The sequence below is a fragment of the Solanum tuberosum genome, unplaced genomic scaffold (assembly GCF_000226075.1).
Source record: "Solanum tuberosum cultivar DM 1-3 516 R44 unplaced genomic scaffold, SolTub_3.0 scf00012, whole genome shotgun sequence".
Taxonomy (NCBI): Eukaryota; Viridiplantae; Streptophyta; class Magnoliopsida; order Solanales; family Solanaceae; genus Solanum; species Solanum tuberosum.
The window spans coordinates 657475-679527 of record NW_006238937.1 but is presented as its reverse complement, the minus strand read 5'-3'; the positions used below and the strand labels follow the sequence as shown (position 1 = coordinate 679527).

The following is a 22053-nucleotide window of genomic DNA, read 5'->3' as shown; positions in this document are numbered from 1 at the left end:
ATATAACCACTCAAAAATAGCCTAATTACACTCCATAGTTATAATTTGCTAATTACAATTCATAGCTACATATTATAGGGAGGAGAGTGGCAAGCGAGACTAGGAGAGTGAGGAGAGAGACGAGCGAGAGAGGGCAAAGAGTGACAAAGAGGTAAATCGTATATATATATCAGTTAGATAATTGTATATTTACATATGTATTTGTATATTTGGCGAGTGAGATTGGGAGAGGGAGGAGAGAGGCGAGTGAGAGAGGACAACAATTTGCATAATTCGCATCTCGTTTGCATAATTCGCAGGTACGTTTGTATAATTCACAGGTACGATTGTATAATTGGGTAATATAAAATCTGAAATTATACAAATATAATAAAACTCGAAATAACGAATTAATACAAACATAAACGTATGAACTTTAAACAATTATTCAAAATATATTATACAAATTACATTATATAAATTATATTATACAAAATCCAAAAACTACACGTTTATACAAACTTAAAAAATTATACACAAAAAGATTGAATGTATATGATGACAAAACTGAAAAATCAAAGGGAATCATCGTCATATACAAAATACAAACAATCGTATACAAATACAAATCAAGCAAAGAATTGTTAGCTGCGAATTATACATATACAAACGTGGCTAATTATACAAACTCGAAGTCAGCCCACATAATTAATGTATGATGTTAGTCGCGAGTGATAATTATAGCAACCTATAGCTATGATGAATAATTGAATAGTATAAATTTACTTAACCGCGTAATTTTCTCTTAAAACAAGTCATGTTGTTTACTTTTCTCTTGAGCCAAGTTGACGAATGTAAAAATCCCGAGCAAGCACGGAACCCAATATATATTAGGCTACATATGTCACAAATAATGGTAGGGCAGCAATTAGTAAAAGAGTTGTTAATATATAGACACCTATATGCGTGTGTATGCGCGCTATTTATATACTTTTACAGAGGTTTGTTTCTATAGGTGGTAGTTATCTTGTCGTTCTTAATTGTTGTTGCATCTGTGCGACACTGCAGTTGACAAAAAAACATGTTGTTCAGAGGAGAAGTGTATTAAGTAAAAATGGAATGTGATTAATTATGTCGCATACCTTGTTAAAATGTTGGGCATCATGCATATTGTTAAGAGGCAAAAAGAAGCAAGCAAAGGTTCACCTTGTGGCAAAAACTTTCTGAAAGATCAAATATGGAAGTAGGAACAAAGAAAGAATTTTAGTAATACAGAAAAATGGTGTAAGCAAACATAGTGGTCACAAAATTAATGTTAAACAATTTTTTGTGTGAATGCAAATGTATGGTGAAACTGTCAATCACAATACTACTTTCTTCAAGAAAGAAAGAGACAGCAAGGTACTCTAAAAGTAAGGATATAAAACATATCTAATGCTTTAGATGAATAATAGTTATATTCTGAGAAGCAATTAAAACTCTGTCAAAATCTTTTGCATTCTCATTTCGCCCATTTTTTATTTATTTAGGTTAGTAAGATAATACACTTCAGATGATACTCATAGCTAGAATAAATCTCATACAATCCATCAGCATTGTCATCCAAAAAAAAACAATTAACTAAAAAAATGGGACTAAAGACTCAATTCCATGAACAAAGGGAAAAAAAGTAAAAATGAATTCCACATAGTAGAAATCTGAAACTCCAAAATTGCATATCCATCAAAAACCAACATGGAAAGTAAATAGCATAGAAGACGGATCCTCTATGTATAACATGAAACAAAGAGAACCCATTAACTAAATCAGATGACAGGGAAAAAAAAGAACCTATTGGTTTCAAACCACATGTCTATATGTAAAAGCAATTAAACATATCATTGTCAAATTTTAAATTCACAATAAGCAATTGCTAAATTAAGTCCCACAAAAACTAACAATTTAACAATCGATAACACAAAAATTTCAAATTAATTCACAAAATTGTAAGTATTGAGTTTCATTAGGAATACTGCAAATAGTTATAATGGCTCAATGTCGAGTAAGGTAAGATCAACTATATTATGAATCTTCACTGTCCATATCGCTTCATTTAAGCTATGATATCATAGCCAATGTTGTAAACGATATTAAATTGAAAGACGACACCACCACCACCACCAACAACAAATATCCTTCAATCTAGAGCAATTTCAGGTCGAATTTATGAATCTTGATTGCCCATGCCGCTTTGTTTAACTATCGACAAAAGCTATTACCGTACTATCAAGAAAACGAATGTAACCAAGACTTAAATTATGTTTCTGGTGGTGGAGCAAAACTAATGAAAAAGATAAGAGTGGTAACTGAAGATATAACCTGCAATTGAATGTTGCATACTGCCCAAAATAGTAACCTTTCTTCACCGGCAACCTGGTACATTTTTATAGTTATCTACAAGTGATTAAGGAAATAAAATGTAAGCTTCAGTTCCAAAATCTAACTTGTACTTGATAATAAATATTGTCAACCTGCTTCACAATGAAATATTCACGCACATAGCAGATAAAGAGTCCCATCTTTAGGTCTAGGTTATTTGATACTCGTAGAAACTTGTGTCCATATCCACTGTCAAGATACAAAAGAAATTAAAAGATATTATTGAGTGACCATTTTAGTCAGACACAAAAAATACTATATTGAAATTCACTTCTTTGCGATTGTTCAAGTCAAACACACAAAAAATGACTTTTTTTTTTTAAAGATTCTTTGAGTGACACTAATGATCTTGATTTTTCTAATTTTCGGTAAACTATTTATCTTAATTTCCGCCCTAATTTGAATATTTCTCATGTAGAAACCCAACATCATCAACCGATATAAGTAAATGTAAAATAAAAAATTTATGAATGTATTCAACCAAATATAGAAATTGAAGGTAAAATTTAAAAATCAAGAGGAAATCGAGAAAGAAACATAGGAAGTACCTTAAGATTGCAGCAATATCCTTGTGATGAAAGAAAACTGCCCAATTTTTGTTTTGATGTAGTAGAAGAGAATATGATGAAGGTCGATGAAAGAGGCAAGGATGCCAGCACAATAACCACGTGGAATGAAATGGAGAAAGGATAACAAATGAAATGACAAAAATGCCCATAATCAATTAAACATATTCCCCATATTAGCTTTAACCCACTCTTCTAATATAGTAGAAAAAAGAATATTATAGATAGAAATTCATTGTTTATAATATATTAAACTTGCAGAAAAATATTCAAAATATTGCGGGTAAATTGAATTTTGTCAGTCCCAAAATAAATAACTAAAACTTCTTCTGATATTTTCCCGGCGTAATTATTTTTGAAACAAGAAAAAGGAATCAAGTCGTGTTACTTTACAAAATAGAGGACCATATCATATATTTGTAATACTCTACTAATAAAAGGAAATAAATAAATACTAAGAAAAATAAGAGTTCCTTGCAAAGAGGAAAGGCAGCCCATAACCCACGTGTAATGCCCAAACTCAGTCGACACACGAAAGCTAAACGTAACGCTATTAACGAAATAAAAAGTCAAAGCTGCCCTTCTGAGTTATGAAGATTACGCAAAGACGCAATACTTCATATTTATCAAAAATAAAAAATTAATACAGTTACTACTAAATAATTTCTTATCTAACTGTAAGAATAGTCTTCTAGTAACTTTTAATGTACAAGTCAAATGTAAATTAATTTTTTTTTTTTTAAAAAATAAAACACTAGAAAAATATTTAAAACAGCAAATCCAATATGCTTTGTAAGTTTAAGTTAGTTAGGTAAAAGAAAATTTAATTTTTAGTCTGGCAGTCATCTATTCACATTAGTAGTACAAAATAATGTTCTCATATTTGGACTAAAATGACGAACTAGTTTATTATTAGTAGATTTTATTAACCTACTAATCTGATTCAGTTACAAGTCGATTTTTTTATGAAGATTCTAAAAGCTACTGCATCTAGAAAAGGCATCGTAGTACATTGAAAAAGTGAATTGACATGACGAAAAGATGACCACATTTTATTTTCATCCTCTTCTTTCTCTCTCCTACTTGTACGATTTTTATGTATACTATTCCTCTGTTCCACAGCTTACATAAACCACGACTCCTTCCCCTTTTCTTCTTCATCAAATTTGTTTAATTTTGAAGTTATTTCTGTAATTTCGTTTTTTTTTTGTTTTGGTTATAATTTGATTCTTCCATCATGAAAAGAAAGGGGATTGAAGAATTAGATGATCAAAACAGGCCGATTGATAGACTCCCCTTTGACCTCTTGGCACACATTTTTGCTATGCTTACTTGTTTCAAGGATTTGGCTCAGTTAATTTCAGCTTCTTTTTCTCTTTAACTTTTTCCCTTTTTGTTTAATTTGGTTTTTGGGTTTATTTGTCGTTTTTTGGTACTTGTTGTAGGACCAGTGCTGTGTGCAGGAAATGGAGACAGGGGGTGAAGGAGTCGTTAGCTAGAAGAGAAAAAATGAGTTTTTCTGGCTGGAAAGTGGATGATGATTCAACTACTCGCCTCGTGCTTCATGCTTACAGTCTCAAGGAACTTGACATGTATGTATGTATGTATGTATATATGACTTTTTGAGTTTATACCATTAGTTTTGTACTCTATACTTGTTCCAAGTTAGTTTGTTTATTTTCTCTGATCGCATACTCTTTTAACTAAAATATAGATGGTTGTGGTACATTTGATGAAACACTATTTTAAAAAGGGGGAAAATGATTGAATCAAAAAGGATTTTGAGGTATCTGAAATGAGAATGCTTTATAGTAGTAGTAACAGAAAATTCGAGTGATTTTCTTGGACTAATTAACTTCAGTAAGACTTGTCGAATCTTTAATTTATAGCCATGTTTAGACCATTGATGGTCTTCTTTTCAACTTTTGCAATCAGAGTAATCAATTGCTCGTGTCATCTATCTTAAGTAAGATAAGCAACACCTTTTAACTTCTGAAAATCTGGCTAGGTCTAGACTGTGTGCCATTAATAGATTCACCACATCGTCTTACCTGTAAGCTGCTCGCTCTTTGTGTGTTGTACTGTTCTGACTTGTTTGCTTTCTTCAGTTCGAGGAGCCGCTGGGGTTGTCAAATAACAGATCGTGGGCTGTACCAATTGTCAACTGCTAAATGTGTTAGCAATCTATCATCACTATCTTTATGGGGAACTACTGGGATCACTGATACAGGTGTTGTTCAACTGGTATGTTGTCCTCATTGTTTATCGTATCCTTGATTTGTGATATTAAGTAGGTGTAGTTAGATGTTATTGTTTTAGAGGCTTATGTCTATTGTTACCATATTTACTTGAAAATCTTTTGATAATAACATTTTGAACTTTCACCCCTTTAATTTTATGGCTTTGCATGCATATGTTTTGATTCCCCGAATAAGGAATATGTTTGTTAGGAAAAAAGGCTGATGGCTGAGGAGCTGGAGCTATCTTGTTACCTCAATGTGTACTTAAACAATTGCTTTTAGAATAGGAAAGAGCATCATATATTAATTAGAAAAGAGAGATTTCTTCACCTGTTAAATCTGCCTGTACTTTTCGGTGAAATTAGCTGCTTATGTATAGTTCAAGTAGACTGTTGCCTCATTTAGTTTTGGGTTTTCTGATAGATCTCCAGAGCTAATTCTCTACAGCATCTGAATATTGGTGGTACATTTATAACAGACACATCCTTGTTTGCTATTGCTGGTAGCTGCCCACACTTGAAGGTAAGTCTCTGAAAATTCCACACCTTAAGGTCGCATCACCAATTCACGCTAGTGTTTACTTTTTCCACTGTAATAATAAGATATAACTCGAAAATGTTTGATTCACGGGATTTTTAAGATACGAATACTTGTCCATCTCTTTTGCAGTCTATTGTGCTGTGGGGCTGCCGTCATGTAACTGAGAATGGGCTTCTAGCTTTGGTTAATAAGTGTCGCAAACTAGAGTCTATCAATGCATGGGGCATGAGGGTTACCGTGGACTGCTTTGTTGGCCTACTCACTATTAGCCCAGCTCTACAAATAGAACCTAAAGGAATGCTGCCTAATATTGCTGTCTTTTGAGGAGCCTTTAAGTTCCTGTGTGACCTTTGTCTTTGAAGGGCCATCCACCTGAATTGTTATTGCATTATATCTTGTGTACAGCTTGTCAATTGTTTCATTGACCAATAATGCTTTGTACAGATTGCTTTTCTGCTTCTCCTTTGTATTTATTTGGACATTGCCTGCTGCAGGGCTTCTGAAAAGTTCCGATCTGCTAGTAATTATTAAAATTCCATTTCTCCTTGTCAGATGGTTCATTTGGAATCTAAAATCCTAAGAATTTCTGCAGTGTTCATTCCAATTCATAGAGATTTCGTCGCACTGAAGAAGTATCACATGATAATAAACTTATATATTGTAGTATTAAAGTGGTCTAAAATGTGACTACTTTAAATTCTAGTTTAATTTTCAGACCTGGAGAATGGCTACACTAAATAATTGTGATGGTGGTGACCAACATTGAACCAAAGGCAGAAACTTTGGAGAGAAGAAAAAGATTGCATGATCGACAACATCATTTATTACACACAATTAATACTTGATGAATTGACCTGGAAAAAAAGAAGAAGCTGAAGAGAAGATAATAAATGAGGTGTCAGAGAAAAGTTTACTAATACATAAAAAGTTTTACTTATATCCATTGATTATATAAAAGCTGAAGCATTTTAACACTCTAGGTAGCAACATGAGGAACTTAACATTTTCATACTGGATATTAACCAAAATTCACTCGAAGAATAAGACTACCATTGTCATCATACCAAGGGGAAAAAACTGGCAGCTAGAAAATGACATGGGATGTGATAAAAGTACCTGTCACATGTTGATACTCTTCTACAATCCCTTACCTACTACTATATCAAAATCTCCTATAAAATGACAAGTTCTTTTTTACTAGGAAAACGTCAAGCTGAATGTTCATCATCTCTGAACATGCCGAAGTGGGATTCTAGTGTATACTGTACCTATTCCGACTCCATAATTCTACACAGGAAAATATAGTAGATATCGAGCATCCGTGGATGAAACTCATGTAAACTTCTGCTTGGAACTCTCTCTTTTTCTTCTCATAATAGAAACAACATCATTACAGATGACAATGAAAATAGGTATACAGTACTGGAAAAATGGATTGCTGAAGCATGGCCTGTTAATTGCACGGACCCTGAAAACATTCCAGCAGTATTGGTTGCTGTTGGAGCTGCATTCGCTGCAGTAGTATTCTTACAAACTCCAAAATGTACCCCCGCCTGCAAAAAAAGGAAGTCCATTTAAGCACAAGTTCTAAAATGTTATTTTTGTAACAACTTTGAGGCTGCTTCCTAGTCAATACAAAAAAACTCAAGTACAACCATGTTTTCTTTTCCCTCAACTTCAAGTAAATCTTCCAGAACAGTCTATTACTCAAATGTAAACTATTCCCTCGTTCCCAAATTGAATGTCAACCTTTACTTTAGAAGGCTATGATTAGTCCAAAGGGCGGCGGGTCACACGCGGATTTCTCGGTTATAAAATTAAAAAAATAAAATGGTATGCTTCAAAAATATTACACAGGGGCCTATTTTCACTCATCTTAATCCAGCTTTTCTTGATTCTGTATTCTGAAAAGGAAAAGTGAAACTATGGCCTCATGTATGCATGCCTCCAATACATCATAAACAACTCATTATTTCAACTTTTCTCTAAATAACAAAGTTAAGCCAAGCTAAGACATTTCAGTTGGAACCAACAGAATGATAATGAGGCATGGTCAGACATGTCATCTGAGAACAAACTGTCAAGTATGTGGTTGGTTTTTATATTGAGATATGTACTTCTTAAAGGCTGCTGCTGAGAATCTCAGTGATGACCCTATATTTCTGAAGAATTGTTTGACCAACAAAACTCTTTAAGCTTAAATCTACATATAATAGATCCCTCAGAATGTTTGCAATATCCATGAAGGCGAAAGCAGTTTATCATAATAATAGCTAATGAAGCTATGTAATCAGGTCAATGTTAAGGAATTTTGTGGGTTCAATCATGCCAATGTCCTTCCAGCACAAATCTTCCAAATTTTATCAAAGATTAGTATCAAAAGATCACGTCACTCATCAAAGTCGTGTTTAAGATCAGATCTTCCAGGGTTGTCATCATATTGCACGTTTTTATTTTGAGACATAGGTTACAAAGGAGACTAGGAAGGAACATCCTATATCAGAACTTTTTGACCATATTTAGGCAAAGATGGTGCCAGACTGCCAGTCAACTCTCCTGCTGATTGCTAAGTTATATTTTTATCTATTCATGCGAGGATGTTAACTATCATGGGCTAGCCTCACCACTTCTATCATGAATAATACATCAAATTTGTTTAAATTCACAGAAAAAGAAGCTGCAATCGATGTTTCAAGCTTCTGTGATCTGATAAATCATATAAGTAGCATGCTATTTCTCATCTACAAGCTTTCTTCAAAAGCTATTTCTAATTGTGGACTTTAACTTCTTTTTTTTTGGACAGACTTATGTTACTTTTTCTACTGCCGTATGGAAAAAAAATGTGTCACCTACGGACCACATAATTCAAACTCAGACTCAACTTAAAGAAATTCAATCATGGTTCTTCCTCCTATCTCTCTTCATAGAGTGAACCTTTGGCACATAGACACATGTTTACAACTAAAGCAGTTATCCAAATATCGAATATTTGAGAAAAGATGGGAAAACCTGGCATGCCGTGACAGTCGGGCAACCACATAGTGTCCGACCGTTCATTTGATCTAAAACATCAAAAACTCCTCCCCCATCACTTCTCTGCAGGATTTTGTTTTTCATCAGTCAATGTTGGAAAATATTTAGTAATTTTGCATAAGCATCAGTAAGCAGTAAATATTTTAATACCATGTAAAAGTTTACTGCCACATAATTGGGCATCATGTTGCCTGCTGCTTTGTAACAGGCACCAACCGTATCAACAAATTGAGTTGAATGCTCTTTGCAGGCTCCATCTTGTACGGCAACTGTGGGAAAGTAATTCATTAGAAACAGAGAGGCACTTCTGGAATTAAGTGCCTTTGATTCCTTACGACTGGAGCATGAGCCAGGCACCACTCCGGGGTCTCCAGCTGAAACATTATTACCACATATGATTGCTAAAGAATCAATCCACAAACCAGAATCACCAAAAAGGAGCACACTGATTTAGTACTTACGCTCATTTTCAACCATGTATCTCCACTGATAAGCAATTCCTTCAGCAGCTTCCTTGGAAGAGTCAGAAGTAAAAACCAACAAACGATAATTTTTTTTAACCATATCATTCACGGTGGGCCAATCATCACCCTTTCTCGGCATCTTAGAAACAGGAAACCAATACTTGCCCAACCCAGCATCAGCAAATACCCTTGTTAAACCCTTTGGGGAATGCACATAATCCTCAATTATGATGGTGACTATTTCTGTAGGATTTGCGCTCAAAAATGCCTCCACCTCTTTCAAAGTGTTAATTGCCGGTTGCTAGAAAGCACATTTTACGTATTAACATCAGAATAGCTACTCAAAAGCAATCTCACATCAAAAGAAGAGAGGGATTGTATAACATTACAAAGGCAGTGAAGTTGTAACATTGGCCACGAAATGAGTGACAGAGCCATATATCGTTCTCGAAATCGTACATATCCAGCATCAATCCCCTCACTCCATTCTAGGAAGATACATAAATTAAACAGAAATTGTGTAAACAGCATAAAAACTCATGTCCTTGAACAGAATGACGAAGAGATGAAGGTAAATCACAAATATAAGAAGCCACATACTCTCAATTGGTTTGTGACAGTGTCTTCTTGATTATAGAATGTAATTCTCTGAGGGCCTGTCAATAATGGTGCATTTACCATTGAAAAGGCATTATGGGTCACCAGCCACGAGTATTTGTTGAAGGGCAATCCACTGATCTGCTCATCGCCAAGTCCAAAAAGAGAACAAAAGCATTTTACATCATCCTTACTCAAAAACAACAACAATAGCATACCCAGTGTAATACCACAAGTGAGGTTCGAAGAGGGTAGAGTGTTTGCAAACCTTACCCTAACCTCATTATGAGATAGAGAAGTTGTTTCTGATAAAACCTCAGCTTAGAAAACAGAAATTGCAGAGGAGAGTAAAGAAAGTTAGAAAGAAGGAGCAATAAGCTTACAATGGAAGTGGATTCTATAGCTTGCCCTCTGATGCAAAAGGGCTGATCCTTTCCCAATTCAGGGCAATTACCACAGTATAAAGAAGGCCCACAGTCCGTAGCCGAAGCACATGAATCAAGAAGCTGTAATATTCATGAAATTTCAGCTGAAACCCACAAATGAAAATTGAAAATTGCACGGATCTGCAAATGGGGTTCAAGAATTCATACAAGAATTGCGTATACAGACCGCAAATATTCAAGAAAATGAGTATTTATCCCCAACAATTCCTTGTAGCATAAGGTATATATCAAGAAATCAAGAAAGAGAGAGGAACCTGGCAATTCCCATTAGAACAAGCAGTTGAACAAATGATGAGTAAGCAGTGAACAGCTAAGTGACACAGTACCAAAATGAGGTAACCATTTGCGCCTCCTCCTCCTGTGCTGTGTCTTCTCCACATACTGTGCTTCTCCGAGAAACACGACAGCATGGGAGTAGTCAAGATATTGATTGAAAAACACTAGTCTTGATAAAACAAATATTGTCGCTTGTATAAAAGGAAAAGAAGAAAATAGAGAAAAGAGCAAAAGGCAAAAAGTCAAGAAATGAAAATAGTGAGTGAGATTTATGAGAGACGACGACAAAGAAGATGCCAATGTTTGTGCATCTCTATCCACTGTCTGCCAACTGCTAAACCAATTTTATTACTCCCTAGTCCTATATTGGTGGTTAGGAGTAACGTTTTATTTGAGGCGAGGCCAATTAGTGGATGCTAAAATCGACTAATCTCCAAGTTCAAAAATAACAAAATCTATAAATAACTAATTTTGTAGAGTGTATAATACTCTTGTTTCTAATTACTTGTTCACTTCTCCTTCTTTTAGTTATTCCAAATTACTTGTCAATTTTGACAAATCAACAATCTTTTTACCTATTATACCCTCGATTAATTATTTTGAAAAAGATAGAACTTTTTTAAAATCGTAAGTTTTTAATTCATCCACTTCATAATTAATAAGAGTAAAATGGTAAACTTACTATGTCAATAATTATTTTCTTAATAGGTGTGTCAATTCAAAAGTAGACAAGTAATTAGGGACAGAACGAGTAATAATTGTAAACAGACAGAAATATACAAACTGCATCCTTCATAGCAAACTATAACTATTCAGTCTTATTATGTCTATTATGTTTGTTATTTCTAAAACTTTCTCATAAAAAAATTACTTTCTTCCACCGTTTAATTTGCTGAGATTCCTTAAGTTGCTATTTTTTTATATTTTGATTTTCTTATAACGCACGCCGAAAATTACTAACATTGTCATAAGCTGTTGTAAAATGAACAGAATCTTGATTACCAATTTCTTATTTTTCACTCTCTTGTTATTTTTTAAACTTTATCTGCATGGTGATTTTGAGTATGAAGATGTCATAATTTTAATTAGTACTCAATTTTTGACACCCTAATTGAAGTCTGCACTTCAATCGTGCTAGTGCTGCCTAATATTATTGGCTCACTTTTATAGGAGTAAGTTCTAGTGGGGTTTCCTTTTCACGTGGTGGTGGGACACACTTTAATTTAATGGGACTTAATTACAAAAAAAAGGAGCAATTATTTCTCTTCAATGTTTCAAATGGGAACGGCGCCCATTTTCTGTACAACAACAGTTAGGTAAACCTATAATTAAGGGTGCCATAAAATTATGAAAAATAAAATAAAATAATGACTCACCCAATTCTTATACATATTCTTAGATTGACTCGAGTAATTTTGTCTAAATATTTTTAAATAATATATTTTTATGGTACATATTTTTTTATATTAAGGAAAAATATTTTATTAAGTACTTAAATAAATTATAAAAAAAATAAATTTTGTATTTAAAATTTAGTAAAAATTGAGTAGATTGAGTTATGACCTAATTTTTAGCTCATTTCAGCTTAACCTGCATTACCTCATATAACGTTGAAGAGGATCAATGTCCCACCCATTTATCAGCTCAATCACTTTTGACATTTTCAAATTTAGCTCAATCAGTTCATTTTGACACCACTCCCTATATATAATGTTCAAAACTCCCTAATGCGTACACGAAATTCAACATGACGCTTCAAACACAGAAAAACACTCGGCAATTTAATTATAAACACGTAGAAGTTGTTAGGCTACAGGTGAGACATGAGGCCAGCATCGACTTCAACAAGGTTTACATGAGTTTGATTAAATTAAGGATAATCCGCTGCTTCATTTACACCAAACTATATTATATTATCAATAACTGGAGAATAAAATAAGGTACAAACGTAATTAGCAAATCATGGCTAGGTAATAGAACTTGAAAAGTGCACAAACGTAATGTATTTATAATTTGGTGTATCGAGTGCAATTTTTTTAAAAAAAAAATCATTGCCGTCATCTATCACATGACAGTAAGAAACATGTTTTTGCAGCAGATATTATCAGCGAGAAATTCATGCCATAGCCTTTATTTGCGATAAGAGATGATTTCCACCCAAATTTAGGCAACTCAATAAGAGCTTAGTTATGAAAATCAAATGTTTTTTATTTTATTTGAAATTTTTAAAGTTGAAACTGGAGTTGTGTATCGTGATACTTTGTTAAAAATTTATTTAAAATATACTTTTTTTCTCATCAAACATGCATTTCCCTCGAAGACAAAAAAAACACTGTTAATCCTTGTAAATTGTTCGTCAGTGCTATCAACAACTATATCATGTTCATACTCTGAAAAATTCTCACCACTCCCGCCAATAAATTATGTAACACAACAAGCAATTACAATCCTAATTTGTGTGTCTACATCATGATTGTTCATGCCTTGCTGTAATATTCTAAATTACTTCTCCATGATCCAAATGTTTTTCAATCACATTGCACAAAAATGAATGCCTACAGTAGTATTATAGGCATTCATTTTTGTGCAATGTGATTGAAAAACATTAGGATTGATACCTTCCCAAGCAGCTGCAATAAACGTAAACCGCATATCAAAATCACATGCACAAGGGACATTTTGCAAAGTTAATCCTTTGTGGTGGTTAAGACATGCCAGCTGCTTCTTTCTTTGGAGCTCCCCTTTACATATGTCTCATCAACTGCACCCAACATAATTATACCAAACACGAACATAGAACTGTTGAAGCAAGACAAACAGATGGATATAATCAGCTTTTCAATTAGTCAACAGTATAAAGAAACTAATAGAAAATATTGCACTCTCCATTTATAATCTTACAACATTGAAAATTAAAGACTTCTCAAGTATTAACAGTAAATGCTGAATTGATAGCTTAAAGTAAAGCCAAAAACAACTACTATGTCAAATCTTTAGATGTATACCGGACATAGAAATGTTGGTACCAGTTGACTAAATGCTTTAGCGACTCTTCTAACGTGTCAATTAATTGTCTCAAACATTCACTTACCAGCGATGAGTTGTTTTGTTTTATCATGTGGAACATGCATCTGAAACTAGTGTAAGACAAAAGCGGCTATTATCCGAAACTGGAACATGCATTGTTGGATGGTCGATTGGCAACAAACTGTTTGGTTTTATCATGCGGATAAGCCGACAAAATGTTTCAAGTTAGAAACTTGTAGATTCATATATACACGTGATATCCCCAAAGAAGATCAACAACCCAAGTCATACCAATCCTGGATGTATGTTGCTGTGTGCAAGATAACGACCTATGTTATTGGCGATCTATTCACACTGATCAGAAACTACAACGCATACGATGTAATCCTCAATGTCGTGTCTGACTCAGTGACACTACTGGATAGGCTCATATTATTTCCATGGACACATAAGCAACCTTCGAAAATTAAAAGAATACAATGTCAATACTAATAGTACTGGACCAGATAACCTAACGACATGCACAAATAATGAAACATGACTAAAAGAAATATCATGATACAAATGAAGATATTACTGAGCATCCTACACCAAGAAAATTTTTCCATAGAGAATTGTTACACATAGATAATCATTACACACGTATAAAGTTGGCATTTCTTCGCAATAGAGTACAACATAACCAATTAGAACCACTATTTTCTCAAATTTGTCTGAGGTTCTCAACCCACTGAATTTATCATTTTCTGGCCATATGGACAAACATCTTGCAAAAGCCGCGGTCACGCAAGTGAGTCACAACCAAAGAAAATTGCTCATCATCAATACAAAAAAATTTCATGATATATTGCAATTGGGTAAATGACGACTTGCTCAAAGTAGATATCCATGTCAAAAAACTATTTTGCTTCCACCTTGTCTTTCTTCCACTTCGTATGTTCCCTAAAAGATTCATGTATGCTGTCAATAGCTGTAGCACGACCTTTTTTCGACATGTAGATGAGCCATCATCAATTGCCATAGATTGATCAGTCATAGTCCACTTTCCTGTCCCAGTACCACTACTTCTGACATGCGTATGCCAAATACCATCAGAGTACTCATCACAAGATAGAGGTTCTTTACCCACTCCAGTTGCTTCATTTGATTGTTGTGTGAAAACAAGCATGGTAATGTTTATGTTTTTTCTCTTTTTCCGTAAAACATTGAAAACAAAATGTTAGCTCAATGTGCAAAAATAGAACATACATACTTTCACACCTCTAGATAACTTACCAATACATGATCCGCCCAAATATCAGATGACGAGTACCTCAGTTATTTTCAGGATCCTAACCATATCCAGAGCAACCTTGAAGGATGTCCTCAATTTTTCTTTTTGTTTCTATCCTTAATCTGTTGCAGTTGAACTTAATTGGGTGTTTGTCATATGTTTCTTACTTGCCAGAGTTCATCCAAAACTCATCTATAACTTCCCTCCAACGTGGACCATTAAGGGTAGAACCATTAAATACATACTTCCTCGCATCATCATGTAAGATATGGATTAGAATCATTGCCTTGTCTTTTGTCCATTTGTCGGAGTTTGAACCATGTGGTTTGCTCATAACAACAATAAAAGTCCCTAAAAAGAATGGGTCAATGTAGATAATATGTTGTTGGAAAAAAGAATGAGCCAATAAAAAAGCAAAGCCCTTGAAGTAACAGTAAACTCTTTCTTAGAAAGAGATGATAATGATAATCATAGAAGAGCTCCTCATCTATCCCAGGCAGACATTGTATCTGGCTGATAATGGTAATTATAGAGGAGTTCCTCTCCTGGACAAATTCTTTCTTTGGCAAATATATCAACTCTGTGACACCAGCCGCCATAATAACCTGTCAAAGAGTTAATTGAGCATTATTGAATCTACCATAGACAAACCAATCCAGGGAATGCCTACGAAAATTTCAGCAATTACCCTGGGGTAGCAGGGACTGGTTTGCGATCTTCAACTTGTCACTCTTCCACCAATAAGCATCATTGTATAAACTACATGTACACAAGACAAGTGATTCACGTAAGACTACAGCTGAGGCCCTACCCTATGGAGTAACTTAACAAGGTATGAAGGGCAAGTTGCTTCTCATGCCTGATCCTTTAAATTGAAGAGAAACAAAGAACTTTCACGATTCATAAATTATTCCAGGCTTATCAGCTTCATGGTGTGACATTATTTCACCAGTATGCTCCCCAAGGTTCTCATGCTTTCCATCACCATTCTGTTAGTAATGCTAAACATGAGCCCAAAAATAACAAGGATATAAAGACAGAAAGAAAAAGCTTAACACTGTTCTTAGAGATTAGCTACAAGAAAGCACCCCTGCCAGACACATCAGATCTTCCAAGAAGAACCTGCAAATTAGTGTAAGGAATTACAATTAGCCTAAAGCTGGAACTATCCAACCTTCATTTCTACCCTAGACACTACCAGAAAGTAGGCCTACAACGACATTTAAATATTGACATGTATATTAAATGTTATAAAATTAATGACATTTGATTAAAAATATTTAAGTTATTGGGACTTTTAATGCAAATGTCACAATATTAGTCGGCATTAAGTGACATCTACAAACAAATAGAGGAAATTTTCTTACATTTATAACTTTAAAGTTTTACTAATGGAAAGTAAAAAATATCAGACCATCTACAGTTCTCTTAGAAAAATGGAAAAAGAGAGTACTCTAGCATTCTTCTCTCAAAAACACAAAAACCCTAGCATCTCAACCCTCAGTGGCAGTGATGTCAACTGGACTGTTTTCGCCGGTGATTGTTTTCTTTGGAATCTTTTAAAAAGAGAAGCAGGAGCTCTGTTTTATCTTGCTGCCGATAGATTCGACTTTATCAGAAGATAGTTTTTGTTGATTGGAATCTAAAGCAACACAGAAAGCGTACAGGGAATTTCCTTTTGGACTTACTTCATATCCCTTTCCAGCACACCGATCAATTTCTCAAAGTTCAGAGTCGCGCTCCATTAGCAGATATGCGGATCTTACCTGGTCATAGAGAATCAGGAAGTGACATAGACACAACAATGGATAATCCTCATATGTTCTGATCAAAGAGTACTACATTTTTGGGCAAGTGCTTACCTCTATTTAGTTCTGTTTTGTTCACTCATCTGAATTTCTAATTTAAATGCGGTTGAAATGGTTGTGTTTTTTTCTTTTACTATAATGTTTCTTGAAGATTATCAGTTGAACAACATTATTATCCTCATTTAAAGATTCCTCCTATACTATCTTTTAACATGTACTAGTATTTATGTATGGCCTTTTGAGATTTTTTGTGTCACTTTATAAAAGTGTATAATGTTGAGTTGGCACTTCAATATATTTTCACTTCTCATCTGGTTTTTATTGTTCTCTGTAAAACATTATCAATTTGGTCAAATCCGCTATTTCGTTAATGATCATCACTTTTAAAATTTGATCTACTTGCTCAGAGGGCATCTGCAACAGATAGGCAAGTAGAATGAACAATTTGAAATAGATTTTTTTTTTTGATGACAAGGGAAACCGCAGCTGCTACCCTTTGGGTGCGCACAGGGTAAAATAGATTAGATGCTTTCATCTTTCTGGACTACTTTTTGAGGGCATATTTGAGCTTAGTTCTTGCTTTTCAGTTATCTTTGTTTAGGGAGCGCATTACTCGTCTTCTCATGCATGATCTTTACGGTTCTTTCAATATTAGAATACTTTTTATTTTTACCCTTCCATAGGAGCTCCATTAAATAAGTTTAATATTCATCATATTCAAGAATTTAGGAACACCCATGTCTATAACAAAAAGCAACACACGTAGGGGTAGTTTGGTAGGGTGTATATATTAGTAATGTTGGTATTAATTATGCTTGCATTAATTATGATGAGACTATTTTTTATGCGGTGTTTGATTTGGTGTACTAAAAATAACATGCATTGCGTAATTTCTTTTGAAAAAATTGTTCAGAAAAATACCCTCCACAAATACGGTGGAAAAGGTTTAGAGGGGCAATTGTATCCTTAAAAATGCTAATGCATGCATGGAAACCTCTTGCATTGCTAATACCATGGTTTTTCATGTATCAATTATACATAGCATAATACCAAATAGAGTGTATAATGTATAGCTAATGCAGGTTGAAAAAGTGTACCAAACAAGGTATTAGTAATACACCAAAGTTAATGCATACAACTATTTTACTAATGCATCCTACCAAACGAACCATAGGAACAAAATGCAATTCATATGTTGGCTAGTTAAATAAGTTTAACATTCATCATTTTCAAGAATTAATATTTTCTTCAATTATTTTAGAATATATTCTTAATATTATTTATATAACTTTTAAGAAAATTATACTCATTGACCTCCTTCAAACTAAATTTAATTCTATAAAAAATGTTATACATGCAAGTAATAAGAATAAATAAGAACACAAAATAGTCATTACTCTTTCAATCTTTTGAATAAAAGAACATTAACTTGATGAGGCTTGGAGTTCCAAAGAAAACATAAGCATGGTTGCAGAAGAAGTTGTAGCAAACAAATTCTCCAACTTTGCTTAGATATCCTACTATTTCCCTCCTTTTATATTCCAAAGTCTGATTTTGAAAGAAGTTGTCATAATTCCTTCAAAGCATCGTGTAGTTGCAACAGGATTGTTGGGTACTCAACCTACCTAAGTTTAGATTTAAAGTTTTTGGAAGACTACATGTTTTAGATCTACCCTACATTTGCTCAAGGATTATTAGAGGCCAATCAGTTTAGTTTTCAGAGGTGATGGTAAGCTCTTGAATCTTTGGTTCTTTTTTATTATAATGGTAACACTTATTCATCTGCATTAATGGTGTGTTGGCCACGGTAAAACAAAAGTAGAAAGCCTATGTACATTTCACAAGGCTTCTAGAAAGTCTAGTATGGAGTTGGCCTCCTCTATACAAAATCCTTTAGACCAAAAATGCAATTCTTCTCAACTTACTGGATAGAATTGCTCTTATCTTAAAAACATCTGTTATTACTTACCATCCAAATGGTCAACCAAATACAAGTAGGAATAGCTCTCCACCATATCTTTTGCCTAACATTGCTCCCTGCTTGGTCTCAAGGAATCAGAAGCTCAAAAGTGTTCCCAGGCATCACCCATTTAAGGTTTCTAGAATGAGAAAAAGCTGCAAAAATTGTGAGGTATAACCACGGTGGATGAAGAGATAGCTGTTGTTCTCATCGGTGGCTTTGCATAAGAAGCATCTAGAGCTCATCTCTGAAGTTTCTCACGAGTGAGACAAGCCTTTCTAGCTACTAGCCAAGAAAAACAGTTGACCTTCAAAGGAACTTTGGCCCTCCAAATCTGCTTCCAGGGCCAATCTGTCTCATGTTGGCCCTCATTTCCAAAATAAGCATATGCTCCCCTGACAGTGTATATCTTCTTACCCCAATCATGGTGTCTTCAACTTCAGAGATATCACTCCTCCTTTCTATAGTTTGCAGAAATATTGTTTACCTCCATTTCCCAGTCATTGGGTCCTCCTCTGAGAGTGATGATCCAACCATTTAGATCCTAACCTCACTGATAGTAGCCTTTGGCCTAGAGGTAATACTGTAAATATCAGGAAAGCTATTCTTAAAGGTTCCTGCTCAATCCAGAAGGCAGTTCTCCTACCATTTCCAGAAGAGATGCCAAAATTTCTTGAAAAGTCTTCCCAGTGAGCTCTGATGGACTTCCAGATGCTTACTCCATAGGGTGTGGTGCCTGTTTTAGACTTAAGTGCACCAGTTGCACACTACTATCAGTGAATTTAGGTTCTAAATGAACGTATTTATTTCCTAGAAAAAAAGTACAAAGGTTGGTTTCACTATATTTCTGATTCCCTAGTTATGGTATTAAATAATAATGCTAATAACAACCAATCAAGGAAAAAAGATGCAGATATTTAGTTGTTCACATATGATATTTATGTTCTTTTCATGATACAATGCACTAGAAGCATCTATGATCGATTTGATTCATAGACTAATTTCACTTGAGTTAATTCTTCAAGTTTTTTATATGTTGTATCTTTCAACGTTTTAAACTTGACGAAGAAAGAACTTGAGAGGAAAAAAGTGTGAATGAAACGAAGAAGGAAAAACAAATATAAAAGGCAAGAAATAGGTGGGCCAATAACCAATATGAAATGGAAAATTCATTCATCTAACTTCTTTCCTTGTGCTACAAAGTAACAGAAGTCAACAAATTATATACAGCACTATTTGAAACTTTTTTTAATCTATTGTTTTGTTGTTCACCTTACTTGAGAACATAGCATGATACTTTTACCATAACAATATGTATTTATTTTGGTCCAGAACAATAATAATTATTTACAACGATATTTGCCACAAATTATAGTAGCTTGTAATATGTAATTTCAATTAGTAAAGAATATTTGAGTAGTTTGTCTCCCTCCGAATCTATGTGATTAGTCTCTAAATAGATAAAATAATTTTCTCAAGATCTTATTAACCAAGTTTCGGTAAGAAATCAAAAAAGGAAATAAAACAAATAGAAAATGAATATTGGAAGGTTGAGATAAGAGGCTCAAAGAGTCAAAATGAAAAATTGAACCATATGATATTTGAATGAACATTTTTGTGCCAATTTCCATTTACATTAGACAAGTGCAGTATCTACTTCAATGAATATTTTTTTCATGCTGTTAAAAAATTCTGGTTTAAACTTTGAGCTCTTGATTTCCCAATTATTAGGCCATCCTTAATAATGACCGGCATACCGAATATCGAAGATCAAATTCTAAAATTGAATTAGTGTGTTAAGTCTTTTTTTCCATTTATTATGATTATTCCATTTTACACATCATGCCAAGAGATTCAAATCCATAATTTTAATTTGATGGTTCAATTTTTAAAATTCTTAGCATTAATACATCGTATCTTTAAAATTATGGGTTAAGATCTAATATTATTTCTTTAAATTTTAAAGATTGCATTCTGTAACGAAGATATTAAATACCGATGAGCTCATTATGGAAGGGCTAAATTTGCCTACAACACTGAGTTGCTTGCTCATAAAACTAATAGGTAGAAAATAGAAATAACCAAAAAATAATAATTAGAAAGAAAAACATTTATGCATCAAACACCGTTTAATATATAGTTGCTTGATTTTAAGAAAATTCAAACTATTTTTCTCATTCAACCACTCTTATTTTCTTTTTATGTGGATATTAAAAATATGACACCTGAGCCTAACCCAACCTTAAAAGCTAGCTCATGAAGGGATGATTGTTCAAGTGCATATAAGCAGTTCATCATACCATTCCCCAACCAAAGTGGGATGTAGCCACACTAACACCCCTTTCACGCCCAGACCCAACTAGGGCATGGACCGAGAGTCTAAACGGGGATGAACCTGACACTAAAACCATGCAAGGATATGGGACATGGGCCTAAGTCAACCCCAAAAGCTAGCTCATGAGTGGAAGATTGCTCAAGTACATATAAGTACCATTGTGGGATCTAGCCACGCTAACAGGTACAAAGTAGGTTATATATGTTAGTATATCATAAATCGAAAGTAATGCAATTACGACTTTAAATTACTGAGTCAATAACCCATGATCATATTCAATGTTTATAAGATTTTGTAGTTTATTTGTGAGCCTCTTTAACGGACAATACATAATTGAGTGCTTCTTTTTAGATATATATTTGTGGTGTTCAGGCTAGCTTCTACGCACCTTGACTAATTCCATAGGAAACCTGCCACCTCCTACCAACAACAGGTACCAGATAACTCTATCCGCCAAGGCTAGGACGGATGAGAAGAAACCACCTAATTTTTTTGTTTTCGACTTCATTGACCAATATTGGTCACCTCAATTGTATAACAAAAGCGACGATTTTAAGAAAGCTGTACTTCTAATAATATTCGCTAAATGAAAATGTTCGTGTAAGTAACTAAAAGGATTACTGTTAACTTTTAATTACTTCCTAATTAATTTGCTTTTCATTTTATAACAAGGGTTGCGACATCAGTCACTTCCAATCACATACAAGAGGCTATCAAATTAACTAACACAATTAAATTGGAGAGGAACCACAGAAGTAGGTGCAGAAAGAGTGGAAGAAGAACATCTCTTTTTGTTCCAAAATTAGTTAGTTTTTTTTTTTTTTTGATAACCGAGCAATCTCCCAGTGACCCGCCCCTTTGGACCAATCACAGCCTTCTAAACTCGGCGGATAATGGGTCCCCCCTCCACCCTTCTCCACTTAAATATTGGCTTTGCTTTGCATGGTGTGGGCTTGAACCTGTGACCTAAGCCACAAATCCTCCACCTTTTGCCACTCGAGCTACGCCTTGGGGGCAAAAATTAGTTAAATTTTCCTAGAATGTTAAAAAGAACTCCTATTTGATCATATATAATCCCCATTTATGTTTTC

At 34.1% G+C, this 22053-nt stretch overlaps 3 protein-coding genes across 9 annotated transcripts; 1 reads left to right on the top strand and 2 right to left on the bottom strand.

Annotated features, from left to right (window-relative positions):
* Positions 1 to 736: 736 nt before the first annotated feature.
* Positions 737 to 3144, bottom strand: LOC102585326 (uncharacterized). 7 transcript variants are annotated; one of them, XR_366664.2, is made up of 5 exons: positions 2946 to 3071; positions 2517 to 2586; positions 2338 to 2412; positions 1122 to 1202; positions 737 to 1041 (listed from the first exon to the last, which is right to left on the bottom strand). XR_366664.2 is itself a non-coding variant. In XM_015313127.1 (5 exons), the coding sequence occupies exons 1-4, from the start codon at positions 3113 to 3115 to the stop codon at positions 1182 to 1184; spliced, it is 363 nt and encodes a 120-aa protein (XP_015168613.1). In that variant the 5' UTR covers positions 3116 to 3144; the 3' UTR covers positions 737 to 1041; positions 1122 to 1181. The 7 variants fall into 7 exon arrangements, 5 of the variants coding, with proteins under 5 accessions (XP_015168613.1, XP_015168619.1, XP_015168604.1 ...); XM_015313127.1 differs by having other exon boundaries at positions 2490 to 2586; positions 2946 to 3144; XM_015313133.1 differs by having other exon boundaries at positions 2338 to 2391; positions 2490 to 2586; positions 2946 to 3144.
* Positions 3145 to 4004: 860 nt separating this feature from the next.
* LOC102584995 (F-box protein At5g67140) lies at positions 4005 to 6298 on the top strand. Its single transcript, XM_006339816.2, has 5 exons — positions 4005 to 4316; positions 4409 to 4555; positions 5072 to 5207; positions 5627 to 5725; positions 5873 to 6298. The coding sequence occupies exons 1-5, from the start codon at positions 4201 to 4203 to the stop codon at positions 6065 to 6067; spliced, it is 693 nt and encodes a 230-aa protein (XP_006339878.1). The 5' UTR covers positions 4005 to 4200; the 3' UTR covers positions 6068 to 6298.
* A 420-nt stretch (positions 6299 to 6718) lies between these two features.
* On the bottom strand, positions 6719 to 10906 carry LOC102584675 (PI-PLC X domain-containing protein At5g67130). Its single transcript, XM_006339815.2, has 8 exons — positions 10538 to 10906; positions 10221 to 10343; positions 9841 to 9978; positions 9630 to 9728; positions 9238 to 9541; positions 8927 to 9150; positions 8753 to 8839; positions 6719 to 7296 (listed from the first exon to the last, which is right to left on the bottom strand). The coding sequence occupies exons 1-8, from the start codon at positions 10691 to 10693 to the stop codon at positions 7114 to 7116; spliced, it is 1314 nt and encodes a 437-aa protein (XP_006339877.1). The 5' UTR covers positions 10694 to 10906; the 3' UTR covers positions 6719 to 7113.
* Between the last annotated feature and the right edge of the window lie 11147 nt (positions 10907 to 22053).

Bases quoted from the DNA above. Each gene is read 5' to 3' on its own strand.
- LOC102584995 (XM_006339816.2), top strand. From the start codon at position 4,201: ATGAAAAGAAAGGGGATTGAAGAATTAGATGATCAAAACAGGCCGATT. The intron at 4,556-5,071 runs GTATGTATGTAT...TGCTTTCTTCAG, and splicing joins AGTCTCAAGGAACTTGACAT to TTCGAGGAGCCGCTGGGGTT. The intron at 5,208-5,626 runs GTATGTTGTCCT...GTTTTCTGATAG, and splicing joins ATACAGGTGTTGTTCAACTG to ATCTCCAGAGCTAATTCTCT.
- LOC102584675 (XM_006339815.2), bottom strand. From the start codon at position 10,693: ATGCTGTCGTGTTTCTCGGAGAAGCACAGTATGTGGAGAAGACACAGC. The intron at 10,344-10,537 runs GTTCCTCTCTCT...TGAATATTACAG, and splicing joins GTTCTAATGGGAATTGCCAG to CTTCTTGATTCATGTGCTTC. The intron at 9,542-9,629 runs GTAATGTTATAC...TGTGCTTTCTAG, and splicing joins GTTACAACTTCACTGCCTTT to CAACCGGCAATTAACACTTT.
- LOC102585326 (XM_015313118.1), bottom strand. From the start codon at position 3,115: ATGGGCATTTTTGTCATTTCATTTGTTATCCTTTCTCCATTTCATTCC. The intron at 2,587-2,945 runs GTACTTCCTATG...GTATCTTGACAG, and splicing joins GATATTGCTGCAATCTTAAG to TGGATATGGACACAAGTTTC. The intron at 2,413-2,489 runs GTTGACAATATT...AATCACTTGTAG, and splicing joins AATATTTCATTGTGAAGCAG to ATAACTATAAAAATGTACCA.